We start from the raw sequence: 11,364 nt of genomic DNA, 5'->3' as shown, positions 1-11,364 counted from the left end.
CTTTTGCACTGTGTAAAGCACTTTGAATTGAAATGTGCTATATAAATAAGTTTGCCTTGTCTTGCCGTGGAATATCTTTGTCCTGGCTTATAACAGAGACAGGGAAGAAGTGTGACCCATTTGTGCTGTGGTCATACATGATTAAAATAGGTAGGTTAAATAGTAGGTTTATTTGAAATTCAATATTCAGTATAAACAGAAAACTGTGATCACAAATTAATAAGGCACATTACTAGCTGATTCAACATTTAATTCCAGTTTAACATTTTTTCAATCTTGTTTACTACTATTGCCTCCAACAATAGCAGAAGTGGTGTTCAAGGCATAAAACTGAAAATGTGAATACAGGACGGGGAACAATAAACTTCTGAAAAACTGGCCCATCCTTTCATCAGAAGAAGCTGAACTGGATGTGGGTGTCCTGGCATCCATCCATGCAGTCTCCCTTCTCCACAGTCAGATGAATGGCACCAAATTCTCTGCTCCATACATGAGGTCTTCATTCTGTTGGCACTAGTTGTTCAGTTTTCAGAGTGGAAACCTTTTGAATTAAAGTACAACGGCTAACCGAAATATACCGTTCTTACAGGTCTAATATGATTTTTCAATTGGTGTCTATGGAGCCGGAGATTTTTAGGGGCTTTCTCCAAAAACGATCTATGATTGGATCCCCAGGCGGCGGTTCTGACAATACGTCATTAAGACGTCACTCGAGGAACGCCAGAATTCTGGCGTCATTAGTTTAATGACGCCAGAATTCTGGCTTAGTTTAATGACGCCAGAAGCTCAATTTGATACCTAGGGTTCATACTACAGATCTGCTAGTCAAGAACCTCAGGTTACATTACCTGAACTTCCTTTACCTGCCAGTGTGATGCCCTCAGCTTACACAACGGCCAGCCAGTGGACCTCAGGCAGCAAATATTCCAGGCAAGTGCCCCAGACACACGCTCCCCCAGTTTTTCAGCCTCTTCCCAAGCATTATTAAGCCTGCCATATTCTACTCAGGTGTCTGTAGCCCAACAGCAGAAAATTCAAGTGCCACAATCCCATGTGTACCCAAGCACACTGCCTCCAACCTGTGCACTCCAGAGCCAAGCATCCTTACCCCTTGTGCATTATACTCCAGCCCCCACAGTTGACTTCAGATAGGTTCCACACCTGAATTTAAATGTTCCTACTGTCAGTCCCCTGATCATTCCATGACATTTTGCAAAAACTGAAGGACCTGAGTACAGAAGAGGTGACAAAATGGCTTAAAGAACAAGTAAGTTACTGGAGATGTGGACAATCTCATATGGCAGTACGCTGCAACCTAAGAAAACCCTGCCTTAAATGCAATGGGAAGCACTTGGGAATCCTTTTTACATTTTTTTATTTTGTAATACTTATCTGTACAGCTAATCCATACATGTGCAATACTTTCTTTCAGGGACCATATTCCTATATTTATATTTATTTACCTCACCCCTTTTATAAATATTTAATAAAAAAAAATTATAAATAAAATTTAATGTAAAATAAAATGTAAAATAAAATTTTACATGGCTGGCCTTCTTGATGATCTTATTGAGTCTGTTAGTGTCCTTCACCTTCAGACTGCTGCTCTAGCAGACAACAGCCTACAGGATGGCACTGGCCACCACAGACTCATAGAACATCTGCAGCATTGTCTGGCATCTTAGCCCTCTCAGAAAGTAGAGACAGCTCTGGCCCTTTAAGTAAAAAGATCTTCTGCTCCATGTGACACAGTTGACCACCACAGTCCTGTACTCACTCTCATCACCGCCTGAAATGCATCCTACTACTGCATTATATAAATTGTCTATCATACATAAGAACACACTTCTAACTCTTTTTTGGTTCAATCATTGTGTGATTGAACCGCAATACTTGAGTCAACTAGAAAGGGCATACAAGCTTTAGCCTCCTGTCTGTCTGCCAGTGCTGCTTGTGAACTGAATTTCACTTTGAATTTCCTTGTAAATGCATTGCATTGTCAGAGATCTGACCCATCTGTGCTGTGGTCATACATGATTAAAACTAAATCGTCTGTTTGACAGCAAACAAGCACACTTCACAGAACGTGGAAGGAAATGACTCTAGAGTTTGAAAAAATATTTTGGCATAAGTACATGTACTGTAAATAAGTGTGCACTAACATGCACATAAAATACACTTACCAAGCTTTTTATTAGGAACACCCCTACACTTGCTTCTTCATCTGTTATTCAACCAGCTAATAATGTGGTATCTTCAGTTAATGTTCACACCAAAAAAAAAAAAAACAAAAAAAAAAAAAAAACATCAGAATAAAAAAAAAGTTTAAAAGAAATGACTGTGTACTGATTGTTGGTTTGAGTGTTTATGAAACTGCAGATCTCCTGGGATTTCCACACACAACAGTCTGTGGAGTCAAAAACAAAAACCACCCAGTGAGCAGCAGTTCAGAAAATGTTTGGGTCAAAATTTGGCATTGACAGCCTGAATCTGTGGACAGTTGGCAGCTCACAAACCAAAGCGGAACGTCACGGTGGGTTGCCACTTAGTTTGGACATGGATAACCTTTATTGTATGAAGCATTAAGCAGGTTGTTTTCACTGCTGAAAAGCGTGCCCTCTAATCGCTATTAAATATATAGGTATTATAGGTATTTATATAGGTATTTAACTAAGGCATCCATTATTTAATGCCTTTTAAAAACAGTGGAGATAATAGTGTATTGACAAACCAAACCACAGATTATGTTACTCGAAAATAAGTGGGCAAGCCAGGAGGAACAGTTTACCCCCTCCCTGGGACACACGGACTCACACTTGGACCGTGTTGCCCGACGGAACTATTTGCAGACGGAACCGGAAGAGCCGCAAATCACAACTTCCACACATGTGTGGAGGCGAGAATCAGCCTCGTCGCCTTAAGTGAAGCAGACGTTAATAACATTAACGTTACTAAATATCAAGGCAAACCTGAACCAGTTACCGCTGCGTGGACACGATGGCGGAAATCGTTCAGCACCGGATTGAGGAGAGGATCCCTGAGCTGGAGCAGCTGGAGAGAGTGGGACTGTTCACCAAGAAAGAAGTCAAGTAAGACAACATCCAAGGGTGTCCACACACTGTCCCTCAACGGAACATCAAAGCGGTGGACAACAAACCCCCCCATTTGATAGGACGTTGTCACAGGGAGGGCCTTCCACCTGACAATAATGTTGTGTTGCTGGTCATCAGAGAAGTGGGGCAGTAACAGGGAGATGACAGAAAGAAACGACCCAAAAAAATCCATTTTGTCCATTTTGTTATTCTCTCAATGACCTCGCTGCTATAGATACACTGTGTAACGTTTTCATGGAACTGCACAGCTCCGTTTTATTCATGTAAAAGTACATGAAAACTTTATAGAGTCAGTAATTCAGGGTCAATAGGCTGACTCAAGTCTTAAATCACTGGTCTCCATCTTTGTCTGTTTTCATAGATACTTAAATCCAATTTTAATTTTAACAGAATACCAACAATGTTCGTTCTGTTTTAGGGTGAAGGCCAATTCTTCATTCTTTCTAAAACACAATCTTGAGAACTAATGGCCAAGTTAGTTAGCAAGCTCTGCTCCCACATACTTCAGTGTGTGCCAAAGTATGTGCTGCAAAGTCAGTTATGTGTCTTTTCAATATCTTAGATCCATGATCAAGAGAGCAACGGCCCTTGAATACAAGCTCCACAGGTTGATCATAAACAAAGAGGACTTCATTGCATACATTCAGGTAGCTGTCCATCCTGGATTTTAAACAAATTAAGTCGCGGAATGATTTTCCAAACCCTCATTCCAAAATCTTGTTTAATTGCAGTATGAAATCAACGTTTTAGAGCTGATCAAGAAGAGAAGAGCGGTAAGTGGCCTTTGGTAAAACTGTACAAGGACTCATTGTATCACTTAATCTCAAATTCATAGTTAGGATGAATTTAATGTGCATAACGTACAAATAATTATTATGTTTTTGTAAACTGTACTTACTAACATGTATGTAACAGTCCATCAGCTTGAGCAGACACTGGCAGCCTTCTCACTGGTGCTTATAATGTTGCATTATATTTAACTGTGCTTTATCTTTCATTTGCAGCACATACACTACCAGTTCAAAAGGGAAGAGATTGAGTTCCCCATCATCCACAGAATAAATAGTATCTTCAGAAGAGCAACAAATAAGTGGAAGGTACTGTATACACAGCATTTATAAAACTACAGTTTTATAAATGATGGTTCAGCTCTGTTTGTCCTCAAAAATAATGTTTTAATGTTTCGAAATGCATCTGAGGATCATTACCAGGAAGTAATGTGACAGATTATGCTTTATACAAACAAATATGGTCAGTAAAGAAAGGGATCCTGTAAATTTTAATGCTGCCGAACATATGGCCGTATTTTGGCTTCCCTGTGAAAAGGCAGATTCATAGCACATGACTCTGTGTAAAGGTTTAGAATTACTCTAAACTGAGCACATTAACGAATGAAGCAATGAAAAAAAAGTAAAGAGTCACATGTTTTGTTTCCCACAGGATGATGTGCAGCTTTGGCTCTCACATGTTGCGTTCTGTAAGAAATGGGTATGTAAACATCTCATCATTTGCTGTAATAACAACAGAGCCAGGTCAAACATGGTGTCCTCTCCTTCTGATTATGATTTCTTCTGGGTTTCACTCATCAGGCCACCAAAGGCCAGATCAGCAAGGTGTTCTCAGCCATGCTTTCTATCCACCCCGACAAACCAGGTACAGAAGATTGTGCTTTTTGAACTGTTTTAATTCTCGTTTATACCTGCACTGTAATTTATTATTTTTAAATACACATAACTGCACATGTGGGGGAAGTGTAATCTTGGACATCAATTTTAAAAAAGCATGCTCAGATCAGATGACAATGTCTTATACAAATATACATTAGTAATGTTTTTGCTAAAGAGGCAAACATATTTTTGCCTCTTTAGCCCTGTGGATTCTGGCTGCCAAGAGTGAGCTGGAAGATAGAAATTCCTCTGAAAGTGCCAGGCACCTGTTTCTGAGGGCTCTGCGCTTCCACCCAAACAACAAGAAGGTCTACCAGGAGGTAAAAGAAGCAATATCTATACATATTTTTTTTTCAAATGATGAAACCTGTAAAAAAAACTTGGTTCAGTGTTTTTCCTGTGAAATGAAGAGCGTAGAGGTAAAAAAAAAACAAACAAAAAAAACCCCGGAAAAATCAGTGGTAGCTGCTGTTAAAAGTGTGATGATCTGTTCGTCAAATACATTCTTTTAATTTTTTCCAACTGGTTTTTGCTAGTACTTCCGTATGGAGCTGCTGCATTGTGAGAAACTGAGGAAGCAGAAGCAAGAGCTGGAAAAGGCTGAGATTGATCTGGTGAGTATGTCATAAACACAAACAGTGGGAAATGCAAACAGGGCAATACACACACACACTCACACACACACACACACACACAAGCTCTCACTTTGTATCCAGTGCCTGAATACCTGCTCTTCACATCTTCCAGGGTGAATACGAGTTCTCTCCAGAGATCCTGAGCGGTAAACTGGCTGAGGTTGTGTACAGAGATGCGACAGGGAAAATCAAAGGTAGGCTCTTTAAAATTAGTGTCCAACTCTGTCTTTTTAAAATGAATTGAAACAGTACTGAAAACCAAAGTACCAAAGATGGCACCAGTCATGCTTGGGACAGATTTTCATCTTGATTACTTGTTATTTGATATTTCCTAGATCTGGTTACTTTACCTTTGTGTTGCTGATGTTTTTTTTCCCCTCACAGAGGCAGAGTTTGTCATCTCACTTCTAAACATCGCTGTAATCTTTGACTTCACCAAAGAACTCCAGGACTCCATCCTGCAAGAGTAAGGCTCTTATTTATTTACAACACAGCTGCTTTTTCTCTCTGTCTGACACACACTGCATTCTTGAACTCAAATGGAGTCTCACCATTAAGCATGCATGTACCCTCTTCCCTCCCCTTGTTTCCAGCTTACAGACTAACTACACAGAGGACAGCTTGACGTGGGACTTCATGGCCAAGAGGGAGCTGGAGGCTCCTGGGGCAGGGGAGGAGCTGCACAGTGCCAAAGGCCGGGCCTCAGATATCAACCGAAGAGAGCAGCGCTGCTGCCAGGTCTATGAGGAGGGAGTCAAGAGCCTCAACACTGGTAGGAACTCATACACACACACAGAGAGCACATGCACGTGGTAATTTGGGCTGTTTTTCCAAAAGGCAAAATTACTTGGTGAGACTCAAAACTTTGCTGTTTGACATTTTGCAGATTCTTGTAACGTATGAAAACAATCTAAAACATATAAAAATTCTTACTTACAGTTGTGGTTTCTTCCCGCTGCTTGTGCTTCAGAATTAGAAGAATAGAATTAGTTTTAAAATACAAAAAACATAATTTTCCTCACAGTGTAGTGGTATCCATATTACCAGACAAGATGTAACTTCATTTTCCTTATTGATTCCCTTCCCTTCGTTTATTTTGCACACACTGTCACTGTCATTTCCATGGTTGAATTTGAAGTGGGTCTGGTATTGCCAGACCCACTTCATTTTGGGTTTTTTTTCCTCTTTTTGACAAAAACTCACATCTAAGTAGCCTAAAAAGTTCTAAAACATCTCAAATGTGGTTTCCTGAAGCCTGTGTGTGTCTGTTATTAATTTACTGCTGGCATATTTGCTGACAACATGATGTGCCAGTATAACAGACCGTTGCTTTGCTTGTGTGCTGTGCACTCTAGAGCCCATGTGGACTTGCTATGTGGCCTTTTGCTTGGAAAGGGTGAAAAGAAAAACCAACGTCCAAGAGCTAAAGGAAAAGGTAAAGAATAATCTTTCAGCTTGAAACAAATCTACTTTGTTCTCACTGTGACAGTTTATTTGCCCCTGAAGATAGAATTTGCACATGTACAGAAGAAAATGTCAGTGGCTTTTGGAGGTGGATGTGTAAAGGGTAAATCCTGACATGTGTTAACGTGTTTGTTTCACAGAGGCAGGAGAGGCTGCTGGGTGTGCTGCAGCGCGCCCACGACTCCTCCCTGCTAAAGGAGGATTATTATAAGAACTGGGTAAGATAATGTCTTCATTAAATGAGTAACTGGAATCATAGGGGCCCTTAAGCTTGTATGTTTCAGTCGTTCCCCCATTTGAATGATGACAAACCATGTTTTATTACATTAGTTTTTGCTTCTTCGGCTTTGTGATGCTTCCAGATTCACACAGTGGAATGAGAAAGTAACTTTACTGCACTTAAACAGAAGGTGTGATTAGAACGAGGGCAACAATGATAACAGTAACTACGGACAGACAGTAGTTACTAAAGCCACGGCTAGTAAAATGATGTCAAACTGTTGTCTCCAGTGATGTGCAAGATTAGAGACAGTTAATTAGAAAGAAGTACGCAGACAAGTGGGTGTCTTGGCAAAGCCAAGGACCTTTTGAGCATGCCACCCCCACCACATATTGCCTGTTACCCTCCACTGTTGCCCTTTTAATTAAAGACAAAAAGTCTATAAAAGAATTTTGCACAGAGCACATTTTTTACACCCTCTTGCTGCCAGAAACTCTTGTGAGGATGCCTGGGCACCAAAAACCTCCGACACTGTTAAGTAAACAAGTTATTTTTGAGACCCTGTGACTGAATCTCGATTTCACTTTAAACTTAGCAGTGTGAACCTCAGCAAGTCAAATTTAGAGATGTAAAGGTGGGACTAAAATAATAAAGAAAAGAAGTTTTAAACAGGAGAAAATCAGGCCGCTTTCTTAATTTAACTGTCTTTGATTTTTTTTTAAAATAAAGTCATCTTAAAAAAGGGAACAGAGTTGCAAAGGTCCAGCGCACTAATGTATGGAAGCAAGCAACATGATGTTCTCAAATGTGACCAGCTGCAGATTCTGCTCTCATCTGGAGATGCCGAGGGACTGACCAGCGTTGCCATGGCAGCCACACAGCGCTACAGCCAGTCGGTGTCAGTGTGGAGCCTGAGTCTGCAGACGCTAATGCAGCTGGGGAGCGGAGACATGGGCAGGCTATTCCAGGATGCTCTCACACACGTTAATCCCAAGGTACACACACACACACACACACAAACACACACACAGATACACACTCAGTTTGACTTCACATAATTTGTTTACAGTCACATCAATTTTTGTAATTTTCTTTGATTACACTCTGCACATACACCACATTAGTTGTGCTCTTATTGTGCTCCAGTATAGTCCTTGGAGAATGGACACACACACAGCAGCACTGCTGTATAAGTGGGCCATCTCCTTGGCCCAATTAGTCTCTATTCCATCGTATTAACTTCCTCAAATGGCTTCCTCCACCCCCTTCTATATGTGAGAGAAGCTGAAAACCTTCAGGCACTTAAGCAGCCTTTGGGTCTAACACATAAACCCTGAGATAAATCATTTGTGTAATTATTTTAAGTCAGACTCACATGTTGACTTAATTTAACCTCATAAGCAAATGTGAACTAGTGAACTAATCCTTACTGATGATTGATTTAATCATGTTATCACAAATTTAACTTGGTGGAGATACAGCTGCTATTAAATAAATACCAAACAGATGTTTCTTTTTCTAAATTTTGTGGTGCCCTAACATTTTACCTCTGTCATTGTTGCACATCACAGTGTAATGAGGTATGACTGTGAATACAGATGCCTTGACTCAGCCACGGGCCTCTATAGTTGTGAGCAGAATAGGTGGTTATTGTTGTGGTGGGGGTTTCACAAGACTACGGCACTGAGAAGTAGCTGCGTGAGGAGGATTACTACACGCTGCTCATTATGCAAGTCTTTTCTCTCAAGATAAACACTCTCTTTAAGTGTTGGGAATTAGTATAAACCCCCAGGGGTCTGCGTCTGGTATGTCGAACAATACAATGTTGCAATATTGCGCAGCACAGAAATGCAGATAAATGAATGAAGCAAATGTATGTACTCTCTTAATCCAGTTTAATATTGTGTACTCATGCACTTTCTATAAAAAGGTAGACGTCTTGGAAAACTGCTGGCTGGGAGCAGACTAAGGTGATCTGTTACTCACATGCTGCACTAGGATAATGACTCATCACTTTTTTTTTTTTTTTTGCATAAAATGCAACATCTGCAAACATGGGTCTGTTATCTTTTAAGATGAAAAGGTGATGGAGGTATTGTATGACGCTGATGACCCAAACATTCAAATCAACATTCAGCGCTGCAGGAAGCAAACGTACGCCCCGCTGAGCGAGATACTGGCTAAAAATATTCAAATACCTCAATCTTCTCTGTCTCGTTCTGACAGGAGAGCCTACCTCTGTGGCGGCTGCAGATCCAGTGGAGCGCAGCCAACCAGAGTCCTGAGGAAACAGAGGCCGTCTTCAAGGTAGCCCACCTAAATCCATCCATTAAAGTGGGAAAACTGTAAAGTACTGCACACAGACAAACTGAAATCAGGCAAAAGCGAGTTCTGTTCTTGATTATACTTAAATACTTACGAGATGAAGCAGGAGAGATCAATAGTCCTTTATGTCTGATCAGTGTTTTGGCCATGCCATGCAGAGTTTGTTTTCTTGTCTGTTCCCAGAGAGGTCTGCTGTCTGCAGTAGCGGCTGTTGCTATGGAGATAAAAGAGAGCTACCTTGATTGGTCCTACTCTACTGGAGGCTACAAGAAAGCTAGGAAGACCTTTACAAGGTAAAAACAAATCACTTTGCCTGCTCACGTTGTCCTCAATTAAAATGCTCAAAAGAAATACACATTTTAATTGGTCTGGAAAACAGAAACACTGTGGTGCAAATACAAAAAATAGAATAAAATAAAATAAAATAAAATGTCTTGTGATGAAGCTGTACCTCTTAAGCTGAGGAAAATGTTTTCCTTCTTCTGTAGTTTACAGGATAACCGTCCCTTGTCCAAAGGCTTTTTCACCAGAATGATTCAGATCGAGAAGGAACAGGTACATACACCAAATACCGTATGTCACACGTGGAAATGCTTACGTAAACAACACCTCAGTCTGAAAACTTAAGTAGAGAACGGACTCACAACAGTTGGAACGCTTTACGATACTCATGATTCAACTCTGTTTGATCTGTCATTGACTACATGGATCTGTTTGTAAGGATTTCACTGATAATTTGATTGACATTGTTACAGCTGTTTCACCAGGCTTTTAACTCTACCACAAAAAAAAAATTGATGTGATAAGCCAACAACATTGTTTGTTATTCTAGGAGACTCCAAAGATGAACAATCTGAGAGACTGCTACGAGAGGGTCCTGCAAGAGTTCGGCACAGCAGATGAAGGCGAGTAGAGTTTAAATGCCTTAAAAGGAAAAAGAGGCAAAAGGAGAAGTAGTGTTAGTCAACAAAACATTAATCACAATATGTTGTTATTCAAGTATGAAAATAAAATTCCAAGTTTCCACCAAAAAAAAAACCCAAAAACTGAACAACAGATTCAAAGACAAAAACACTCATCAATGTCAAATACTTGAGTCGTTATTCGAGCAGATAAAAGCTCAGATGTATTTAGAAGATGAGTGAAAGTACATTCTTGAACATCTTTGTGCACCTACGCATTTTAATTTAGCCTTTTTTTTTTTTCTTTCCCAAGATCTGTGGCTGCGGTACATCCAGGAGGAGCTGGGACCCCACGGACAGCCACAGAACTGCGGCAAGATCCACTGGAGAGCCATGAAGTTTCTGGAGGGGGAGAGTGTGGAGAGATTCACTTCCAAATACACTTTACTTCAGACTGGACACCTAGGAGTAGATATGTAAGGTGCAGGTAGTCAAGATAGAGGCCTTTAAGTTCAGATAACAACAAGCAATGTTTCACACCTCTGTAGGAGTTTGTCAGTTGAAGAACCAGCACATATTTTGGAGCAGGTGTTCCTCTTGGTCCTGGTGCTGTCTCTGATCAGAGTATTGCACGTTTTTGAAGTTTGAGGTCGATTCTTCTTTAGCGATTCTTCCGGAGTTCTAAGAAATGTTCTTCTGTGATTGGCCATAAACAGAAGTATTTTATAGCTGTAATTTACAACTTGTATACAAAAATGGAAAGTGGGTTCAATGGCTTTTGCTGTATTTGATACCAGACCGATGTTCAAGCAAGAATTCCACATTTATTTGACATTTTGAGAAGACAAACTTTGATGCTGTTGAAATGATATTAAAACAGTGTTTCATCCTTGAGTGTTCTCTTGTTACGTCTCCTCTGGGACAGTGCACAACTGTACACAGACAAATACACAACACGTCCGGACTCTTATAGCAGTAGTTTCCAATGATCTACCTCTCCTTTAAACAGCTCTCTTGGTAGCTTAGTGAAGCTAATTT

The 11,364-nt window shown here is 40.3% G+C and overlaps 1 protein-coding gene across 1 annotated transcript; it reads left to right on the top strand.

Annotated features, from left to right (window-relative positions):
• The first annotated feature begins 2,862 nt into the window (after window positions 1-2,862).
• On the top strand, window positions 2,863-11,074 carry utp6 (UTP6 small subunit processome component). Its single transcript, XM_041037099.1, has 19 exons — window positions 2,863-3,089; window positions 3,676-3,760; window positions 3,845-3,886; window positions 4,118-4,210; window positions 4,554-4,601; window positions 4,703-4,766; window positions 4,982-5,100; window positions 5,317-5,394; window positions 5,528-5,609; window positions 5,800-5,881; window positions 6,009-6,187; window positions 6,771-6,850; window positions 7,020-7,097; window positions 7,915-8,094; window positions 9,326-9,406; window positions 9,608-9,717; window positions 9,913-9,979; window positions 10,257-10,329; window positions 10,640-11,074. Exons 1-19 carry the CDS (start codon window positions 2,998-3,000, stop codon window positions 10,804-10,806), a joined length of 1,800 nt encoding a protein of 599 aa, XP_040893033.1. The 5' UTR covers window positions 2,863-2,997; the 3' UTR covers window positions 10,807-11,074.
• Window positions 11,075-11,364: the final 290 nt, after the last annotated feature.

This window comes from Toxotes jaculatrix, chromosome 4, assembly GCF_017976425.1.
Source record: "Toxotes jaculatrix isolate fToxJac2 chromosome 4, fToxJac2.pri, whole genome shotgun sequence".
In the NCBI taxonomy this organism is placed as follows: Eukaryota; Metazoa; Chordata; class Actinopteri; family Toxotidae; genus Toxotes; species Toxotes jaculatrix.
The sequence above is the reverse complement of the archived record's forward strand: the minus strand, read 5'-3'. Positions and strand labels throughout refer to the sequence as shown.